The sequence below is a fragment of the Panicum virgatum genome, chromosome 7K (assembly GCF_016808335.1).
Source record: "Panicum virgatum strain AP13 chromosome 7K, P.virgatum_v5, whole genome shotgun sequence".
Taxonomy (NCBI): Eukaryota; Viridiplantae; Streptophyta; class Magnoliopsida; order Poales; family Poaceae; genus Panicum; species Panicum virgatum.
This window is the reverse complement of record NC_053142.1, coordinates 29,296,874-29,319,438: the sequence shown is the minus strand read 5'-3', so window position 1 is coordinate 29,319,438 and position 22,565 is coordinate 29,296,874. Positions and strand designations below refer to the sequence as shown.

The 22,565-nt window shown below is 48.7% G+C and overlaps 1 protein-coding gene across 2 annotated transcripts; it reads right to left on the bottom strand.

The window, feature by feature from the left end:
* Positions 1 to 3,172: 3,172 nt before the first annotated feature.
* LOC120640808 (nudix hydrolase 13, mitochondrial-like) lies at positions 3,173 to 5,854 on the bottom strand. 2 transcript variants are annotated; one of them, XM_039916726.1, is made up of 5 exons: positions 5,694 to 5,854; positions 5,360 to 5,556; positions 5,172 to 5,255; positions 3,676 to 3,828; positions 3,173 to 3,548 (listed from the first exon to the last, which is right to left on the bottom strand). In XM_039916726.1, the coding sequence occupies exons 2-5, from the start codon at positions 5,531 to 5,533 to the stop codon at positions 3,366 to 3,368; spliced, it is 594 nt and encodes a 197-aa protein (XP_039772660.1). In that variant the 5' UTR covers positions 5,534 to 5,556; positions 5,694 to 5,854; the 3' UTR covers positions 3,173 to 3,365. The 2 variants fall into 2 exon arrangements, with proteins under 2 accessions (XP_039772660.1, XP_039772661.1); XM_039916727.1 differs by having other exon boundaries at positions 5,360 to 5,545; positions 5,694 to 5,837.
* Positions 5,855 to 22,565: the final 16,711 nt, after the last annotated feature.

Sequence of the window (22,565 nt, the reverse complement as noted above, 5' to 3'; positions counted from 1 at the left end):
ACGTCTCAGAGGTCGTTTATACACGTGGTCGAATGAGCGTGACTTCCCGACGCTTGAGCGCCTAGACCGTGTTTTCGCTTCAGAAGACTGGGTTTCTGATTTCCCGGATCACGATCTTGCTGCACTTGCAACCGAATGCAGTGATCATGCGCCTCTGTTGCTGAAAATAGACTGCTCTCTTCCACATTGCAAGCGCTTCCGTTTTGAGAACTTTTGGCCAAAATGTGATGGCTTTCTCCAGGTAGTTGAGGAGGCTTGGAACGCCCCGTACCGCTGGTCGCATGATGACGTTGATGCTTTCCGTTGCCTCGACTTCAAGTTCCGGAATACAGCAAAGGCGCTAAAAAGTTGGAGTGCAAAACATATCGGCTCTGTGCGCCTGCAGCTAGCGATAGCCAAAGAAATTGTGTTCAGACTGGACTCGGCTCATGACACTAGATCGTTGCAGCCGCACGAACTTGCGCTGAGAAGGAAGGCGAAGTTGTGCTCTTTGGGGCTTGCATCGCTGCACAGGACCTTAGTTCGCCAGCGCTCCCGTATCACCTACCTCGCGGAGGGGGATGCCAACACGAAGTTCTTCCACTTGCAGGCCTGTCACCGCAGTCGCAAAAACTTTATTCCCAAGTTGCGTACCGCTGACGCTGACTTGTTCAAGGATGATGAGATGGCTATAGCGGTTTTTGATCACTTCAACTCAATCCTAGGCGCTCAGGGACGCCAACAAAACCATCTAAGGTTCGATGAACTCCACTTGCCGGCCCTTAACGACACTCTCATCGATCGATGCTTCACGGAGGAAGAAATTTGGCAGGCAATTACGGATATGCCCACGGATAAGGCGCCAGGTCCGGATGGGTTTACTGGGCTTTTCTACAGGACTACCTGGCCTATTATTAAAGCAGACATTTTAAGGAACTTCCATGCTATCTGGTCGCTCGATAGTCGCAGTTTTTATTTGGTGAATCAAGCCTAAATGGTATTGCTGCATAAAAAACATGAGGCAGTGACAGTCTGTGATAACAGACCCATTAGTCTGATACACAGCTTCGCCAAATTATTCACCAAGGTGCTTGCCCGACGTCAGACTCCACACATGTGCAGCCTTATTGAACCTAATCATAGTGCTTTCATAAGATCTCGCCTCATCCATGAAAACTACAAGGCTGTCCAACTAACCGCCAAATTCCTGAACCGCAGCAAGGTACCTTGTTCCCTACTTAAGCTTGATATCGCCAAGGCTTTCGATATGGTTAGTTGGACATTTCTATTAGATCTCCTACAACATCTTAGTTTCCCTAGAAGATGGGTGAATTGGATTTCGATCATCCTTTCCTCGGCAAGCACAAAGGTGATGCTCAATGGTTTCTTGGGTCGGAGGATTTGTCACGCGAGGGGGCTCCGCCAGGGCGACCCCCTGTCACCGCTTCTGTTTGTGCTTGTGATGGAGGTACTGAATGCGCTACTCAGGTTAGCTGATGAGAAGGGGCTATTGCACAGGTTACACACCAGGGTCAAGGAGAGGGTTTTCATGTATGCCGATGATGTGGTGTTGTTTACCTCACCAGTCGTGCAAGACCTGGTACTCATAAGAGCCATCCTTGAGATCTTTGCTGGGGCTTCCGGTCTACACACGAATTTGGCCAAGTGCCTTATCTCCCCAATTCAGTGTGATTTGGAATCCACAGTTCAACTGCTTACTCATTTTCCAGGTAGAATTGACCCTTTTCCCATTAAATATTTGGGCATCCCACTCGGTCTACGAAAATTAAGCAAGTCAGATTTTCAACCTTTGATCGACAAGGTTGCCAACCGTTTGCCTACATGGAAAGCGGGCCTCATGAATAGAGCCGGTCGAACAGTGTTGATTAAGTGTACTCTATCTGCAATACCCACACACACTGCTGTTGCGCTCAACCTTTCCTCATGGGCGATTAGTTGTATCGATGGTATCAGACGGGGTTTTCTCTGGAGAGGTGCCCAAGCAGCAAAAGGAGGCCATTGTTTGTTGGCGTGGCCTAGAGTATGTTGCCCGTCCGATTTGGGAGGTTTGGGTATTGTTGACTTGCAACGCTTCGGTTATGCCTTGCGGATGAAATGGCTCTGGCACCGGCGGTCTGAGAATGCAAGACCTTGGCATGCGCTCCCAGATAGCAAAGAACATGTCGTCCAGGCAATGTTCACCGCCTCCATCTACGTTGAGATTGGCAATGGGCAGAGGGCCCTTTTCTGGACGGATCGGTGGATACAGGGGCAATCCATCGAAGACCTTGCACCGTGCCTCTTTAATGCTGTTACTACACGTGCTAGACAATCGAGAACAGTAGCACGAGGCCTGTATGAGGATCGATGGACTCAGGACATTTCAGGGGCTTTGACTGTGCAAGTTCTCTTGGATTACTTGCGCATTTGGGACCTAACCAGGGAGGTTCACCTGGACATAGATCGGAGCGACCGTGTTTGTTGGATGTGGACACCTGATAAGGTCTTTACTACTGCATCTGCTTACAGATCCTTCTTCATGGCCCAGCACCCAATTAAGGGAGCAAAGATCCTCCACAAAACACGAGCTCCGAGTAAGTGCAAGTTCTTCATGTGGCTTGCGCTCCATGATAGATGCTGGACTGCTGATCGTCGTAAACGGCATGGGCTACAGAATGATGACACATGCGTCTTGTGCTCTCAGTTGCCGGAGACCATCGATCACTTGCTTGTGGGCTGTCCTTTTTCATGTGAGATTTGGTTTAAAGTGCTACCGTGGCTAGGTTGGGAAATGGGCGCCCCCTCCACTCACACGACCAATCTATCTGATTGGTGGCTGGCCGCGAGGAAAGACGTTCCAAAGAATGGTCGCAATGGTTTTGATTCTATGGTGGTTCTCGTTTGCTGGCTTTTTTGGAAAGAAAGGAACAACAGGACTTTCGACCGGCGGGTGCGGACAATTCAGGATGGAGTACTCAAGGTGGATGATGAAATTGTTCTTTGGGTTCAAGCAGGTTTTAGGCGTTTAGATATGGTGGCTAGTGCCTTAGGTCGGTCCCCCGGTCGCAACACGGTTATTTTGTAATCGTTCAGCGCTAAGTCCGGGGTTGGTTCCATTTCTCAGTAACCGGCTCTTTGTAAACTTTTTTTCTTTCCTTAATGAAAAATATGCTCAGTCACGGTCGCGAAAAAAGACAGAGGCTCCAAGTCGACGAAGATTTCATTCGGGAAATTAACCGTCATCAGGAAGAAGTTGCAGTGGCAGATGCACAGAGAGGAGAGAACTAACAACAACCTCAAAACCTTGCCGGAACCATAGATTCTTCAGACGGTTTAATTTCTGATTGCTATTAGACATTGACATTGAGATCACAGTCACACAGCAGCTAGCAGAGAGCCACCGCTCGGTCGGCGGTGGCAGCGGCCGCCTTCACCATCATGTACACGCCGCTGTGGTCATCCAGCTCCGGCGCGGCGGGCTTCGCCTCCGCCAGCCGCTCCAGCAGCGCCGACAGCGCCTCGCGCATCCAGTCGTACCGGCACAGGCGGTACGCGTCCGCCGGTGAGACCTGTCGCCATCGATTTGCCAAGAGGCTGTTAGATTTCGAACTCTGAGCTAGCTCTGGCAATGGAAAGGAGATGACGGATGAACAGTGATGAGACGTCGAGACGACGATGGGTGGGTTGGTTACTCACCCACCGCCTGCCGTGCGTGTCCTGCTCCGGCCATTGCTCGAGCTCCTCGGCGACCTCCAGCGCGAAGATGTAGCCCTTGCAGGCGCCCCGGGGGCTGTCGCCGCTCACCGGGCTGCTCTTGCTCCTGAACACCCACATCCCCAGCGCGGTTCTCTGAAGAACACAAATGTTGCAGAGGTAGTGTTTGTTCGTCAGTGACTTTTACGGTTGAACTTTGCAGTCTTAATTTCAGCAGTATATATTTTGCAGGTGTAAAATTTCTTAGTTCTCTTTTGCCGAAAACACAAATTGTCTTTAGACGAAGTTTTGCTAAACGAAATGCAAAAGTTCGTCTAGAGAAGTATAGACTAGACAAATGAGCTTCGACCTTGTTTGTTTCCAGACTTTTTTTAAAAGTTCCTGTAGCAACAAACTGATTCATACAAGAACGCCCAAGTAAAAAAAAAAACACGCACACACATCACAAATAAATAGGACTGGTGCTTGCCAAACAGGGGACATGGCACATGCGTACTGGCCGGCCATGGATGCAGAATAAACAGAGGATAAAATGGTGAAGTAAAAAAGGCTGTTGGCCTTGACCAGCCCAGATCTCTGAAGAAGCTGTCCCAAGTCCCAACAGACAGTGTTCTGACGACGAGCCAGCCGGAGCCAAAGCCGAATAAACTAGAAAGCAAACCAATCATTCACAAATCACACAATCTGGGCTCCCCAACTCGATGATAAGGCTGTAAAATAAACAGCATGCCATTGCACAATTGCCGTGCTTATCCTGAACTCGTATGTGTAATTCAGAAAGTGTTTTTATCCATCAACAAGTCAACGCCCAAGTCGTCTCTCCTCTCTCCTGTAGCTTACGACTAATGACAATCCACCATGGCAAGGCAACCTTGTCAACAGGGAAATTTCCCTGTCGCTTTCCCCCATCGAGCGTCGAGTCGCTGTCGTGTTCGAGTGTTCTTGCTGTCGGCTTGTTCAAGTGTACATGTCTGAACGAAGGCCAATTCAGCCACTAGCTAGTTTCCTTCTTTTATCATCATCAGTAGGAAGCCGGTTCAGCTAACAAGAGACGACGAGCGAGCAAGCAAAGCTGCGCCCTGAGCTTTCATCAAGTGAAAATTTTTTTGATCGGGTGACGAAGGGGGTGGATAATCTCGCAACGAATCAGCAGCAGGTTGGTTGCTGTTCGCCCACGTAACGACGCGGGCAGCAGGCGCCCGTCGCCGTCAGGGGTGCGGTTTTGTTTTCAGGGTGTCGAGACTCGAGAGCTAGCTAGCTAGTAGATTGCTTTCTCAGCTCTCACATGGCGACGAACACAAGCAGCCATGAGCAGCCAGTAGACGGCTGGGAACGTGATCCACGCACGCTTTGGCATGTCGTGTGTCACCAGTGGTCGCTCTCGTCTCGTCGCCATGGCGGCCTTATTATCTACTGTCTGAATAATTAAGAGAGAATTCATGAGGAGGAGGGGAGGATCACTGGACACGGATGCTTACGTTGATGGCGCCCTTGACCCCGGCCTCCTCCAGCGCCTCGCGGCAGGCCGCCTCGTGCACGTCCTCGTCGTCCTCCCACCCGCCCTGCCAGTGCCAGAGGAGGAAGAAGGCGATGCGATCCCGTCAAGCTGAGCTGCTGATGACCTGAGAACCCATCGTGCTAGCTTGGATGGTCGTCGGTTACGTACCTTGGGGAAGACGAGGTCGTCCCTGTTGGGCGTGGAGACCATGAGCAGCTCGGGGTGGCCGTCGGCGCCAACGCGGTACGGCACGCACCCGGCCACGAGGCGGTGCTCGCCGTCGTAGCGCTGCCGCAGCCGGCCCTTCCTCGCCACCAGGATCTTCTTCTCCCCCGGCGCCATTACACACTACCGCTGCAACCAAGCTAATTAACCAGAGCAACCAAGCAAGCAGTCAAGCCGAGTTCTAGCCTTGCGAAGAGCTAGGAAGCTGACACGGAACCCCCATGTTCATCAAGCACGCCCAAGGAATGAAGGATGCCAAGAGCGAGCGAGCAATCACCTTAGGAAGGACGGGCGAGGTTGCTCGTGATGGTTCTGAAGATCAAGAACACTAGAAGAGAGGGTCGAGAAAGAAACAGAAGCTTTTTCAGTGGCTCGCGAAGAACGTCGTGTCGCCATGGACGGTTCCGGTCGGATTTTAAAGGCGCGAGGGGGAGGCCGGGTCAGGGTGCGGTGCGGTCAACCGCCATTAACGCAGCTGCACCGGCCAACCGGCCGGAGAGACAAGGCCACTATTCTTTCCTCCTTACCAGAGACAAAACAAGAATTAAAATTAAGCTAAGGCCGTGTTTAGATGTTTTGCAAAAAAAATTTGCGATGAAATCTTACTAATTTCAAGTACTAAATGAAGTCTATTTACAAAACTTTTTGCACAGATGGGTTGTAAATCACGAGATGAATCTAATGATACTAATTAATCCATGGTTAATTAATAATTAGCGGATGTTTCCTGTAGCATCACTGTTACAAATTATGGATTAAATAGGCTCATTAGATTCGTCTCGCGATTTACAGCCCATCCATGCAAAAAGTTTTGTAAATAGACTTCATTTAGTACTTCAAATTAACAAAATTCTTTGGCAAAATTTTGTGTTTTTGCGTTTACGGGTGGAAACTAAACATGGCCTAAGCTACTAAAGAATCGCGGCCGAGCCAAACCACTGCAACTAGTATACAATAATTATCGGTACCTCTGGACTAGGGTACCCTCTCTTGCTGTGTCTAGGCGAGAGCCTCGTAGTTATCCTTGACTACGCGCTGACGGCCTGAGCAGCCGGACCCCCGCGGTCTGGCGCCCTTCTCACCCGGTCAGCGGCCCCAGACCCATTCCTTGCTAGGGAAGGGTCCGGTGGCGCCGCGTGTCCCGGAGAAGGGAGCCCTCAGCCAAAAAAGCCGGGGGCTCCGGACCTCTCACGGGGTCCCGAACCCCAATATACTATTCGGACCCCTCAGCGGGGAGGGAACAGACACCCCGCTTGGGGCAGGTCCGGAGCCGCCACGTGTCCGCAGGCGCAGGCACGCGCGCAGCCGCGAAGCTTCCTCGGGAAGACTCGCCCACCTACCGCATTCAATACGGAAGACGTAAGTGCGCTCTGCCACAGCAGAGCCCGAGGTGACTTTTGCCAGGCTGCACTGTTGATCGCGCGTTACCAAGGCACACAGTGCAGCCGCTGGCGCCGCCCACGCCACGCATGTCAGTCTGCTACGCCAGTTGGACACGACGACTCGCCTTCGCCCATCGTGACGCCTACGCAGTAGACCCAACAGTATATGCCGCAACCTACACTACCTCAAACTGGCGCCTCACCGACGGGACAGGTGAATCCACTCCTCGGTCAGAGAGTCCACAGGGCAATGAAGCGTATCCGGGAAGAGCTTCTCAACCACTGTAGCACCATTAATGCCTTCTGCGCAATATACTATACATCCGCGTTGGACCCACCTGTCGGGGTCTCAACGCCTGTGTACGCGTCCCCTTGGGCTATAAATAGGAGATGCCCGATTAGAGAAAAAAAAGGGGGCCGAAGAAGTCCCGGCAGAGGCCAGTACCCAGCATGGGTAGAGGATAGATTCATTCATATGCAAGAGCAATACAACTCACTGTGAATGTAGGGTATTACGCTCCGGCGGCCCGAACCACTCTAAATCCTCGAGTGTTCTTGTGTTCTTTCTCCCTAGGTAGACCTGATGAATCGCTTAGCGCTTCCCCGAGTACTCACCCTCTGGGATTAGACGGGTGCACTACGCCACTCAGCTGTGGGTCTCCACAAACCACGACATTTCCTCTGTCGGTACCCTGCAACTGGGGTACCCACTCCTACTATGCTGTTGGCGCTCCTTAAGTATTCATTTTATCCCCTGTTTAATCTTGATAATGGCATGAATTTAATATCAAAATCACTAACCATCCTAATCTTGGCCTAATTATTGGTCGTTTTCGCGTTTGCACATATATTTTGGAGGTACTTTGTTTTTGCAAGTTTTTGACCAATTTTGGAGCATGAAATGACAAGGCCCACGATCACGCGATGACACGAAGAAAGACGAAGGCCAAAGCCCGAACAAAGGACCGAAGGCCATGATGATTAGAGGCCCGTTCGTGCACATCCACCCTCCAATGAAGCCCACAAGATAAGATCAAGATACTTCGGGGCTAAGTAAAGCAAAGAGAGATTTAAGGAAGGATTTTCCATCCTATCATTTTCCTCGAAGAAATCTCGAAGATAACGACGTCTAATGGGGTGCAATCGTGAAAGGCATAAACTCTAGAAGACTCCAGGAGACTTGGGGAGAAAGGAGGACACGAGGCGGCGAAGAAATGGGCCAGGACGGCCTGCCTGGGTCCATTGGGCCGGCCGGCCGGCCCAGCCCCTTTTTGAGGCGGTTCGGCCTCCCCTTTGACCTAGGGTTTCCTGAGGCTATTTAAAGACCCCTCCCCAAGGTTCACGCAGAGATCAATTCGGGAGACAACGCCAAGGAGCAGAGAAGATAGAGGGACACCTCTCGGAGAGCCGAGGGTCATGCTAGTTGTCTAGGGGCTTCCCTAGCCGACGTGGGAACCTTGCAAGGAAGACCACGTCGGAGTTCTGGAGCTAGGATCATCATGATCAAGGTAGGGCCCCGGTTGTGATCTTGTGATGTACAATCATTCATGGTGAAGTTATTTGTGATTTCGAATGTTTAGCGACCATGTTCTCTCTTTCGATTTCGTTCTTTTCTTTGGGTTTGCTTCATCCTAGATCTATTATCGAGATAGATCGCTTAGCATGATCTTGTAGTCATGGTGGCTAGAGGTTAATGGCGGAACTACCTAAGGGGGTTCGACTTGCTTCAGGGTACTTTCATCCAAAGGGGGGCGTCGTGACAGGGCGGTGCCACTGTGTAGGTGGGGTATCGAGGGATCGGATTGGAGATTTTGTGTTTAAAGATGCTTTTCATTGAGATTCACATCTATCTTACTTCACTACATCTATCTAGAACTACAACATATGCATGATCTAGGTGATCTAGATTTGTTATCTCTAACTTTCTCTTGCTACCTTCGGTGTTTGTCGTTTTTAGTAGATTAGATTCGTTTTTCACCATCTCAACACAAAGGAATCTCTATGCTAGAAGATTGTTTTTTGTATCTTTGGTTCCGTGGATTGATAAATCTTGGGGGAATACTCTAAGTGAAAAGCTACACGAATCGTGCGCTTGTGGTATACAAATCGGGGGCGCTAAGGAGCGTCAACAAGCTTTTCTGGCGCCGTTGCCGGGGAACCATCGATTTAAGATCCAATCTTACTTGCATTCGTAAATATTTCTTTTTCTTGATTTTTCTTTTTGACCTTTTTAGATCTCTTATTTTTTTGCTAACTAAAAAAACAGATCTATTCCACGAAAATCAATCTAATCTAGAGTTTGCTTTATTTTTTCTTTTATGTTTTAGATCTTGTATATTCATCTTTTAGATCTGGTATATATTTTTCTTTTTCACTAACCCCTAACAGGAGATGGACGGGAGCCTCTCCAACAAACCCGAAAATTTTGTGGATGATCCAGAAAAAATTTACAGGCAAAGGAGACGAGAAGCACGATCAAAAAAGCCGGAACTAGTAGATCCAAAAGTCGAAGCCGATGGTTCATCGTCTTCACCTCAAGCAACTCCACCAACAAGTCCAAAGGAGGTGCCGCTTCACCAAGGGATGGCGCTACCGGAGCAGGAGCGTACGATCGGAGAGCTATGCACTCCAGACATTCGGGACTTGCCGATCCAAAATCTCGACAACATCGGAGTTCCGTTCGAGATCAAGACTTCAATCATAAGGATGGTGCAAAGCTCGCCCTTCACTGGAAAAGAAGACGCTAATCTACATCTTCAAGCGTTCCTCCAACTATGTCGCACCTTCGGCATGCAAGGGATGACTCAAGATCAAATAAGAGCGTGGCTCTTTCCGTTCTCTCAACTTGGGAGAGCGTTGCAATGGTTTCATTCTCTACCACCGCGCACGGTGTAAAATTGGGAGTCCTTGATGAAGGAGTTCATGACGGAGTTCTACTCGCCGGGCAAGACCCAGATTCTGCGCAACAAAATTGCAACATTCGCGCAAGCCCCGACGGAGACTATTGCGGAAGCCTATGAGCGCTTCAACGACTACATCCGCGTCGTACCTCATCACAAGTTCTCAAGGGAGGATGTGGTCCAGAAGTTCTATCAAGGCCTCACTACTGCATCAAGGGGGATCATTGACGCATCGGCCGGAGGTTCTATCATTGAGCTCACGCCTACTCAAGTTTTCAAGCTATTCAAGAAGGTGGCAGACAATGACGCATGGGCATCATCGGGGCACTTACAACCACTCTAAGCCGTGGGTGCCGCGAAGAGTGTATTGCATGTGGAACATGAAGAAGTGCTACAAAGGAAGATCGACTCGCTCATGAGAAGGTTGGAGAAGATGGAAGTGGAAAAGAGAGAAGCCCAAGCTATTGATTTGAAGGCGGCCGAAGCAAGGTCTACATGTGAAGAATGTGGAGAGTACGGCCATATCCAAAAGAATTATCCAGAGGAAGCCAAGATGCTCGACTAAATGAAGAAGGGAGAATGGATTCTGCCACCCAACTTCCGCTACGGGCAAGGTAGACCCCAATTTAATGCAAGCTCTTCCATTCAAAACTCGGTGCCTCTTCGTATACAATTGAAGGAGTTCATGGAGGAGCAAGGCAAGATCAACAAGGACACCGTCACCAAGTTCAAGGCTATGGACAAGATCTTGGAGAACATTGATGGCAAGGTGACGGAGGTCGGGAGCTCTAACCTTCAAGTACTCAACATGATGAAGATGCTAGAGACGCAAGTAGCCCAGCTCGCCGGACGCCTATCTAGCAATGAAGGAAAATTGCCCGGGCAACCTCAAAGTCCGGAGACGACAAAGGCAATTCAAACTCGCTCGGGAAAGGAGACCGAAGAACCCGAACATGCGGCGGGAGCAAGGAAGCCTAAGCCAAGGGTTGAAGTGGAGACCATCATCAAGGAGAAGGCACCTACTGCTATGCCAGAGATAGTCACCGAAGAGCCGGAGTTTGAGCTAGATGATATAGACACCAAGATTCTACCGCCAAGGCCACGATACCGCAAAGGTAAACATGAAGATGAGCAATTCAACAAATTTGTTAACATGGTACGCAGGTTGAGCATCAATATGCTGCTCTTGGACGCTCTACAAGTTCCGACGTATTCTCGCTACTTCAAAGACATCATGGGAAACAAGCGCGAGATACCGCCAAGCACTGTCAAGCTAACCGAGGAATGTAGCGCGGCCATCGCTAATGAAGCTCCTGAAAAGAAGAGGGACCCCGGATGTCCTACCATCCCGTGTTCCATTGGATCTCTTATGTTCGAGAGAGCACTTTGTGATATCGGTGCAAGTGTGAGCGTCATGCCAAAGAATGTGTTCGAGAAGCTACGCTTACCGGAGTCGGAGCCCACCGCCATGTGCCTAGAGTTAGCGGACAATTCCGTTCGCTATCCTTTGGGAATCGCCGAAGACGTGCTCGTGAAGATTGGAGAACACTTAGTCCCCGTTGACTTTGTGATTCTCGATATGGGAGAAGGGAGCAAGGTGCCTCTCATACTTGGGAGGCCTTTCCTCAAGACCGCAAGGGCGAACATCGACGTTGGCAATGGGGAGATAAAGTTCGACATCAATGGCACCACAAGCGAATTCAACTTTTGTCCACGCCTCGAGGTATGCAACATGATCAATGTCAAATATGTTCCGCCTCATCGCCGTGTCACAGAGGAGAAGCCAAAGAAATAAGAGGAGCCAAACAAGAAGGAAGCGAAGAAGGAGATAGAAGTCATCGCGTCCATCGCGACAAAGAAGATCGCTGCACCCGTCAAGAAGAAAGCTAAAAGCCCGCCTGTGAAGACCAAAAAGACGACTAACCTAGAAGACAAACCCGCACCACGGATTGTGCGGAAGTGGGTACCCAAGACTGCAGCGCCATCATCGAGCGTTGGTCCGAAGTGAAGACGAAGAAAGTCTAGCTATAGACTATAAACGAAGCGCTTTGCGGGAGGCAACCCGTTCGTCGAGTCAAGAATAAAGCTGCCGGGAGTTCAACCCGTTTGTCGAGTCAAGAATAAGCTGCCGGGAGGACAACCCGCGAAAGGTTTAGGTAAGTGAGTTGAGAATTTTGCTACGCAAGGACATGATATACTTTTGAACAATTGGTCGTTCAGTCGAACAATTAGATTTGTATTTTATTCACTCGGTCATTTCGATGTTGTTTCTTATTTTAAACCAATGACATGAGCCATCCTATGATTTATTTGCCTCTTCTTGAGAAAGCCACATCCAAAATTCCATACCCATTTTTGGCGACCGTCCTGTCCATGACAGCCGGACCAAGTTGAGATAAAACACACGAGTAGAGCCGCGCTATGTTTATATTATTTAAATTCTTGATGCGTAGGTTCGCACAAACATAGAGAGAATTTTCAGTTTCATTACCATAGGACTAGAATTTTCCTAACCTTAATTATTCTCTTTTTCAAAAATCTCTCTCTCATTTTGGCAAAAATTAGAACCTAAACCCAAGACCCACGGTTGAATTCGAGATTGTTCGCTATCAATTCGTGAAAGTGAACGATTCCGGTGCAACCAAAATTAATGTAGTCGGGAAATATTTTTCGACTTACAAATGTAAAGATGTTTCAATTCCCCTCTGATCATTCATTTAAACTCATTGCATGCTTTGAGTCAAATCTGAAATTTCGAAGTTAGAGGAGGATTAAACATATAAGCATGATTTGGAGAGGATTTATGTGCTTGATTAACATCTATTGATCAAAGTGAGTTCACGGGAAGGAATTGTGCTCTCTACCTACCACCACATGCAAATGATCCAAAGAAGGGAGCAGCCATACATGGGAAGGATATGTGAATTTCAGCAAAGATGGCACCATGTGATGAATGATGAAGCATGGGATAAGGTGAATGACACAAAGTGAAGAAATAATGTTGCAAGTGGACATCAAAGGCAAAGAAGGAGTGGTTCACAAGATTTGGACGGTGCAAAGCATGAAAGATGTACTGGACAGAAGCAAATAATTGCACCAGAAAGCCACCAGAGAAAATTGAAGTGGAGGAGAGCCAAAAATGCCCTAGGCCGAGTGCTCTGGTGCTCCCCTTTCACAGGTACGCTCCTCACTCAGTTCCTTGATTATGTTCTTCAAGTTCTTCACCCAGAAACATAAGTTAGAGCTCTGAAAAATTCGTCCACCAAAATCAACTCCAAAAATCTCCGAAAATTCGCCACAAATCTTAGTTTGCTCCATTCTTCGATATATTGTTCTCCCGCCGGCAAGAAACCCCCGGTGTGTTTGTTTTTGAGTGTGTGTAGCAAGGAGTCACCATGAGTGGCATCATGAGGTTCGTCACCGGGAGGAGAAGGACGCGTTCATCAACATCTGACGCATCGGCAAGTTCTTCGCGGAGGCACTCGGTCTCCGAGTCTCCGCGGAGCATGGAGGAAGACAACCCTGCACCAAGGAGCGACATGTTGCTCTTTGGTGGGATGAGAGACCCGAGAAGCTCCTCCATGAGATTCACCGAAGGGATGCCACCTCCTCCATGGCTTTCGACAAGGTCATCCGCACCACCACCATACAAGCCCAAGAATTCAGAATATGAGTTTATTATCTTGTCGAAGGAAGAAGAAAAAAGGCTCAAGTTCATGAAGGGAAGGCTGCGAGCAAACTATGATTTTGATGATGAAGCATTGGAGAAGTTGGAATTTCATCATGACATCTATCAACTCTTGGAGAACATCGGTTGGAAGTTATTTTCCGACGGTGTCACGGTAGACATGCAAGATTGGAGATGTTCATGACATTGGAGAAAACAACGGAAGTGGTGGATAATGAAGAAGTTCCATGTCTGAAATTTCGGATCAAGAATGAAGAAAAAGTCATCACCTATGGAGAAATAGGGAGTTTGCTCGGATTCAAAAGTAATGCATATGAAATGGTGCAAGTTAAAGATGGAGAGATTGATGAATTTTGGACAAAGATAACAAAAGATGTCAACCGCCAAAGGAAGAATATAAGTAATGTGACCCTCAAAATATTCCACTCTTGGTTGAGCAAAAGAATTCTCGGGAGGATGAGAGAATCGAAGGTCACCGACCAAGAATTAAATTGGATGTATGCTGCATTGGTGAAGAAGCAAGTGATTAATCCCACCTACATCATGGTAGAAAGGTGGATTTGTGAAGCATCATCTGGTACGGGAGAAGTTGGTTCGGGGTGTTATCTCACAATGATAGCCCGAGCCATGAATTCGGGGTTACGAGTGATCCAAAAATATTATGTCCCGGGAAGAGATATTGGGATTGAACATTGGAGGCAAGGCCATTATATCGGAGAGGGAGGACTGATTGGCGAGTTAAAAATATTGGAAAAAAGGTGAAGAAATCAAAAAGAGGAAGGTTAATTGAAGGAACATCGGCATCGGCACAACAAGAAGACTTGGAAGTAGACCTTCCACCGCCAAGTTCCGCTTATTGGAGGAATGAATTTTAAGGTGCATCAAGTGGACAAGGATACCCGCAAGGATGGACGAGTCAATGGGAAGGGAACCAAGATCAAGCATGGGGGCATGCTGCAGCGGCGCCCCCACCATTTAGCAACTACGGCTACCCACCCCCATCACACCATGGAGAGATGCCCGACCCGTCATTTGGAGCACAATTTTTTGACCTCCCTCAACTAGAACAAGGAATGAGAATCATAGGTGCCTATGCAAGAAGAAACATGGAAGACATAGACGCCATCCGGAGGCACACAAGCCAACTAGAAGATGGAACCGCAGGAATTGCATATCAAATGGGATTTCTAGGCCTGGCTCCACCGGAACATTTTGATGGAGGAGCATTTCAGCAGTATTATGACCAAGGATACAACGCAAGAGCCAATCAAAGAGAGTGATCGACGACAAGACCATGAATAAAATACTCGCAGTGTGGTTTGGATTTTTCTATTTCTTTTCATTTATTTTCAGCATGTGTGCAAGCTTGTGTGTGCGTAGTAATTTTCTGTTTTATTTATTTTTCAGCATGTGTGCAATTTGCTTTCTTTTGTTTTCATGACCATGATAAATAAATGCATCACCCACGCTTTAATGTTATGGTTAGTAATGATGATAGAAAGTTTGTGCCATGATAAAATATGATGATCGTTGCCGCCTTGTCTACTTTCTTGTGCTTGGTTTATGCATGATTAAACTAATACTCTCTCTAACATGATCTGAAAATTAATTAAATGCCAGCTAATTCAATTGTGGAGGTTATGATAAATTAAGACCCATATCTTTTATTCTTACTCTCTTACTTAAGCTTGTTAAGGAAAATTTAATTTGGATTTAATTTTAAGCTAACCTTGTCAATGATACCTTTTGCAATTGTTCTACTCTTCTACAAGCCTAAATGATACATCATAACAAACCATAGAGCAAGAATTATTTTCAGGTGAATTAATTCAGGATTTATCTTCTTTGGTACGAGACTAAGAAGCTGACCATTTTCTATTTTTGCGTACCTCTCTTTTGCTAGCCGTTCTATTCATGCATTGTGAGTTTCTATACCGGGAACATTGCAAACATCGCTGGATATCCACCCTTAACCAAAAATATCTTTTTGTGAAACACCTCTTTGACCGCAACCTATATATTGAGTATATATTTTTATTTCGACGGCAAAACAGTGGAATCAAGAGCAAAATTCAGTAAAACATAAGCTTGGGAAGCATCAAAGAGTTCACAGAAGAAAAATCCAAAGAATTGGAGGCCTACAGATAGTAGGCCGGTCGGCCCAACACCCCTAGGCCGGCCGGCCTGCCCCTTTTCCTCCTCTGTTGGCTTCAATCTTTCACGAGGAGATGCTCCCCTGAATTCCAAAGTTGAGTCCAGAGAATTGATAAAGGTTTTGTGCATTCACTTCATCAAGTTATCATCACTTCATTGCTTGAGGACAAGCAAACGTTCAAGCATAGGGGGAGGTGGAGTAAGTGCATTGTGTTGCCAACGGTTCTGAGGAGCAAAAAGAAAGAAAGAAAAATAAAATAAAATAAATAAATGATGATGAAAAGCTCCTCGGTCCCGTTTGCTTCATTAAACTCCAAGTACTTTGAAGATTATTCTATACTCAATTATTCCAACCATATGCAATCCGATAACAAGGACTTCAGTTGTGCCTTGGGATCAACCGTTGCCATTTGCACATGTCCACCATCTAAAGTGTGTGTTCCATTCTCTCCCTCTCCATAAAGAAATTATTTTCCAATGGTCTTTTTGACGAGTCTCGGTAAATCCATAAGAAGTATTTCTTGTTTTGATAATATCTTAATTATAATATCTTTTGTTAGGACTAACTTTTCCAGAGCTCCAGATAAAGCCTCACACATACATATGAGAGAAAGAAAGGAGAAAGTTCTAGCAAGTTTGAGAGACAAGATGAGCTGAGAGTTTCCAGGAGCAAATTGCAATGAGGTTTAAATTATTGATCTTAGTTTAGCATTACTTATGGAACTTACTTTCTTATTTCTGAGACTTATTTAATTTTGAGAGCATGTGCTTAATAATTGTGGGGAAGCATTTAACTTGTATCTACCTTCCACATTGAAAAAGCTGGTTACAACTTGAACTATTAACTGCAAAATATTTTTGGGAGCATTGTGTTTTCTCGTGTATGATCAAGTGCAGGGATTGGACACTGAAAGGCAACGCTGATTTTTATCAAAGACTTACTCGAGGACGAGCAAGGTTTAAGCATGGGGGGAATGTTGGCGCTCTTTAAGTATCCATTTTATCCCCTGTTTAACTTTGATAATGGCATGAATTTAATATCAAAATCACTAACCATCCTAACTTCGGCCCAATTATTGGTCGTTTTCGCGCTTGCACATATATTTTGGAGGTACTTCGTTTTTGCAGGTTTTTGACAAATTTTGGAGCATTAAATGACAAGGCCCATGATCACGCGATGACACGAAGAAAGACGAAGGCCAAAGCCCGAACAAAGGACCGAAGGCCATGATGATTAGAGGCCCGTTCGTGCACATCCACCCTCCAATGAAGCCCACAAGATAAGATCAAGATACTTCGGGGCTAAGTAAAGCAAAGAGAGATTTAAGGAAGGATTTTCTATCCTATCATTTTCCTCGAAGAAATCTCGAAGATAACGACGTCTAATGGGGTGCAATCATGAAAGGCATAAACTCTAGAAGACTCCAGGAGACTTGGGGAGAAAGGAGGACACGAAGCGGCGAAGAAATGGGCCAGGCTGGCCGGCCTGGGTCCATTGGGCCGGCCGGCCCAGCCCCTTTTTGAGGCGGTTCGGCGTCCCCTTTGACCTAGGGTTTCTTGAGGCTATTTAAAGACCCCTCCCCAAGGTTCACGCAGAGATCAATTCGGGAGACGACGCCAAGGAGCAGAGAAGATAGAGGGACACCTCTCGGAGAGCCGAGGGTCGTGCTAGTTGTCTAGGGGCTTCCCTAGCCGACGTGGGAACCTTGCAAGGAAGACCACGTCGGAGTTCTGGAGCTAGGATCATCAAGATCAAGGTAGGGCCCCGGTTGTGATCTTGTGATGTACAATCATTCATGGTGAAGTTATTTGTGATTCCGAATGTTTAGCGACCATGTTCTCTCTTTCGATTTCGTTCTTTTCTTTGGGTTTGCTTCATCCTGGATCTATTATCGAGATAGATCGCTTAGCATGATCTTGTAGTCATGGTGGCTAGAGGTTCATGGCGGAACTACCAAAGGGGGTTCGACTTGCTTCAGGGTACTTTCATCCAAAGGGGGGCGTCGTGACAGGGCGTTGCCACTGAGTAGGTGGGGTATCGAGGGATCGGATTGGAGATTTTGAGTTTAAAGATGCTTTTCATTGAGATTCACATCTATCTTACTTCACTACATCTAGCTGGAACTACAACATATGCATGATCTAGGTGATCTAGATTGGTTATCTCTAACTTTCTCTTGCTACCTTCAGTGTTTGTTGTTTTTAGTAGATTAGATTCGTTTTTCACCATCTCAACACAAAGGAATCTCTTTGCTAGTAGATTGTTTCTTGTATCTTTGGTTCCGTGGATTGATAAACCTTGGGGGAATACTCTATGGGAGAAGCTATACGAACCGTGCGCTTGCGGTATACAAATCGGGGGCGCTAAGGAGCGTCAACATGTGTCAAGGCTCGCATAGTTATCCGTAACTATGCCTAAGGAGCTGAGCAGCTAGACCCCTAGTTTCTGGCTCCATCTCACCGGACCAACGGTCCCGGACCCGCTTCCCGCTCGGGGACGGGTCCGGTGTCACCACGTGTCCTAAAGGTGGAAATGCTCAGCACCTGTGGCCGCGAACCCAGACCCCCGCAGGTGGGTCCGGGACCTCCACGTGCCTATCCAGACCACCGTGAGCTCTCGGCTCAGCTAGCTGCTCGGGAGGGGTCCGGAGCCGCCACGTGTCACGCAGACGTGGGCGCGGGCGCAAGCCTTCCACTAGAAGCTCCTTCACCCACCCGCATTAAGTGCGAGTGGTTGAGGCGTGCTCTGCTGCCGCTGGGCACGGGGCAGCTTTTGTCAGTCCACACTGTGGATCACCAGCCCTCCTGCCGCATTAAATACTGGTGGTTGGGGCGTGCGCTGCCGGAGCAGGGCATCGGATACCCACACACGGGTTGGACAGGCGTGACATGACAACACGGTAAGCCCGCCTGTTTCCAAGGCGGCTCGTTAGTTACCAAGGCAAGCATTAAATATTCAGCACCGCGCGGATGGGCAACGAGTCATGATGACCAACTACTAACTGAAGCAACAGTGCACGCTGCTACAGCGGACTGAGTCAGTAGTTCGGCGCTTCATCATGACCTCGACGCGCGGCTCCAGAGGCTAGACTCTACTCCGACAGGACAGCTCAAGACCATCCCTGGTCAGAAGCTACGCACGAAAGCCGACGACAAGATCTCCGGATCTGAGGCATTGAAGGCCAAAGTGTAGTTTATAATACATCGTCGGGCCCACCTGTCGGGGCCCCGCTCAGTGTACGTGCTCCCCTTGGACATATAAAAGGGAGAGCACACCCGCTAGAACACAGGTTCACACGGACACAAGGTTCCACAAGTTTTCACACATGCAGAGACAGGCATAGCTCCTCCCCCAGCTTGCGCACAAGCTCAGGCAATACATCACACAGTGGACGTAGGGTATTACGCTCCGGCGGCCCGAACCACTCTAAATCCTTGTGTGCTTCCGTGTTCTTACGCCTCTAGATCGAGCATTCCTTGACTACCACCAAGCACATCCTACACTTAGGATTAGGCGGGTGCATTCCGCCACCCGGCTGTGGTTTTCCACACCACGACATTTGGCGCGCCAGGTAGGGGGTGCTTGGCTTTCGCTTGATCATCGGCTCGGCATCACCATGCTTCAGGTGGCGAGCGCCCGGGGGCCAGAACTCGCGCGGCAAGCGCCCACATCAACAGGATGGCGACAGCGGGTCATGCTCTCCCAGCTCGTCATCAAGCAGGTCTGCGGGGAGCACAGCTTTAACAAATCCCAGCTCACAGCATAACTCACTCATGTGAGGAAGCCCGCTCCGGCGGAAAGCCGACTCCGGTCGCACCAAGCCCGCTCCGGCGGAAAGCCGACTCCGGTCGCACCAAACCCACTCCGGTGGAAAGTCCACTCCGGTCGCACTAAGCCGACTCTGGTGGCTCTCTCCGACGTTAAGCCGACCCCGGTCGCACCCCCGACTCTACATCTCTGTAAGTCCTACCCTTAGAGGCCCAGCAGGGAATAAAACCTTTTCCTTTGTAATTAGGTAGTACTTCCGTGTGGTCCAGTCCGGTGAGCCTCCCCCGTGTAGGGGTCCGGACCTCTGCGAACCAGGTTCAGAGAAGCGTACTCACCCTCCGGGGAGGTCCGGAGCCGTGTAGCCGCTTAGCCTGGTTCCGTACCCTAAGCCTGCATGCTCTATCTCCCTAGGGCGAGTACCGTAGTACCTAAGACTGGGGGCCCGGAGGTCCGGACAGCTCCGGCCTCATAAACCCGTGTTATGGCTTACATCGCACATCTCATGTACATCTAGTTATAAGGGAAAATTTTATTCTCAGTTCGCATCTAAGGATGTTACATTCCAATTTCAATCTACGCATTCTGTTTGCGCTAAACCCCATGTGGCTTCTTACTCTTGTGCGGTGATTGTGGTCCGAATTGAGTTGGCTAGCTAATGACTTAGCTCGAGACCCCTCATGGAAGAGAGGGGTTCGGACCCCTAGGAACCTACAGGTTCAGGGAAGCGCGCTCATTCTCCGGGGAGGTCCGGAGCCGTGTAGCCGCTTAGCCTAGTTCCGTACCCTAAGCCTGCACGCACCACCTCCTGTGAATGAGTGCCGTAGTACCTAGGACTGGGAACCTGGAGGTCCGGACTTTCTCTTAACCTAAAGGCCGGCCCCTTGAGCTCCGTTCACTGAGCCTAGCTGTCTATCTCAAAGGATCACAGCCAACAGAATTTGGGACCCGTGGGCACGCTACTAAGCATCTACCTTGAGCCATATGCAGGTCCAAACGTGATCATGCAGCAGGTGACCCAAAGGATGGACGATGCAGGACAAGACCCTTGTGGCGCGCACCGCTAGGCGCCAGAAGCAGCCAAGTTGCTCACAGTAGTGGCCCCACCTGCGGGTTCGTTGCCTCTCCCGAGGCGGGCCCGGGGGCCTCTGTCGGTACCCTGCAACTGGGGTACCCACTCCTACTGTGCCAAGACTCGCGTAGTTATCCGTAACTATGCCCTAAGGAGCTGAGCAGCCGGACCCCTAGGGTCCGGCTCCATCTCACCGGACCAACGGTCCTAGACCCGCTTCCCGCTCGGGGACGGGTCCGGTGTCACCACGTATCCCAGAGGTGGAAATGCTCAGCACCTGTGGCCACGGACCCGGACCCCCGCAGGTGGGTCCGAGACCTCCACGTGCCTATCCGGACCCCAGCTCTCGGCTCAGCTAGCTGCTCGGGAGGGGTCCGGAGCCGCCATGTGTCACGCAGACACGGGCGCGGGCGCAAGCCTTCCACTGGAAGCTCCCTCACCCACCAGCATTAAGTGCGAGCGGTTGAGGCGTGCTCTGCTGCCGCTGGGCACGGGGCAGCTTTTGTCAGTCCACACTATGGATCGCCAGCCCTCCTGCCGCATTAAATGCTAGTGGTTGGGGCGTGCGCTGCCAGAGCAGGGCATCGGATAACCACTCACGGGTTGGATAGGCGTGACATGACAACACGGTAAGCCCGTCTGTTTCCAAGGTGGCTCGTCAGTTACCAAGGCAAGCATTAAAGACGTAGGGTATTACGCTCCGGCGGCCCGAACCACTCTAAATCCTTGTATGCTTCCATGTTCTTACGTCTCTAGATCGAGCATTCCTTGACTGCCCCCAAACACATCCTACACTTAGGATTAGGCGGGTGCATTCCGCCACCCGGCTGTGGTTTTCCACACCACGACAATAATCATTCATGAGGAGGAGGAGGAGGAGGAGGAGCTAGCAGTGGTAGTAAAGAATGCGAGCCCCATTAATTGAACACTTGAACTGGGCGGCGCCTTGAACCGGCCTAATGGTTGGAATCGAGGAGGAGGGAGAGAGGGTCTGGTGGTGTGGTGTTCTTGCCCTGCTGCTCTCCTTCTAAATCTTCTTGGACTGATTGCTGATTGCCGATTGGGGTTCGTTCCGGGAACGGTGATGGACGACAGCCGGTGGATTTATAAAAGAATGGGTGACCCAACCCAGGCGGCCAGGCCTCGTGCGGGTTGAGATGGTCGGCCATGGGTCGAAAAAAGGCCAAGAATTCCGGCTATCCAGGACGTGCCACTACGGCGAGGGCGCACCAGTGGATGCGTAGCACGCTGCAACCGTCAGGTCACCACACATTTCTTGTTAAATAGCACAGCGAGTGACCTTTGTTTACTCCGTGCGACCGTGTCGAGCAGCACTCGAACCCAAGTGGTAGGTGCTCCACCGAGCTGCCTTACCAACGCGCTACGCGCTCATCACATCTTTCTTTTTTCATTGCCTAGAACTCTGAAATAGAAACAACTTCTTAACTAAGCTTAAAGTCCAGGCTGAACATTTTTTATTTACTTTTACTTTAGTCAGTTAGGAATCAATTCCAATTTTCTTTGCATCAATTTTTTTCTCTAGTTTCTCTTGTGGGGAAATAAGTCCATATATTTTTTTCCTTTTAAGCTATGGAGGCTAATAAACACAGTGTAGTTTTTTCTAGAAGGGCTTTTTCCATAACCACAACTTGAAATTTCCTATCAAACTATGAACCTTAATCCTTGAAAACAATGATTACCTTATTTGTTATATAAAGGAATCTTTATGCAAAAAAAAACGAAATAAGGTTCCAGCCTCTGCGCTGAACTGATGCACGCAGCCAATATGAACAAGTCTCATCACAACCAATGATTACTGGGGAGCATAGATCTTATTAGCAACTAAATCTTCAAACACATCAATATAGTCAGTTAAGTTGGAAGTTGGAACCAACATAACCACTGAGCTCAACAAATAATGTTCATGTTGATTGTCACCATCATGTACATGATTGCTTCAAGCTGCCAGCCAACATTATACCGGATTACCGGTCCTATACTAGTCCAAATGAGAGCACCAAATTTCCCCAGGAATTTGTTTACATACAGATCAATATTTTTCCTCTGTAAATGAATAAATATTTACTTGACTACCTACTCACTAGCAATGTTTCCTTTGCGCATAACATTTTGTGAGTACGAAACTTGGGCACCGTTTGGTCAAGTCAAGACAGTACCCATATCTGT

Coding starts and splice junctions, on each gene's coding strand:
- LOC120640808 (XM_039916726.1), bottom strand. CDS start 5,533: ATGGCGCCGGGGGAGAAGAAGATCCTGGTGGCGAGGAAGGGCCGGCTG. Junction 3,829..5,171: donor GGGTCAAGGGCGCCATCAAC/GTAAGCATCCGT, acceptor TGTGTTCTTCAG/AGAACCGCGCTGGGGATGTG. Junction 3,549..3,675: donor ACACGCACGGCAGGCGGTGG/GTGAGTAACCAA, acceptor CGATGGCGACAG/GTCTCACCGGCGGACGCGTA.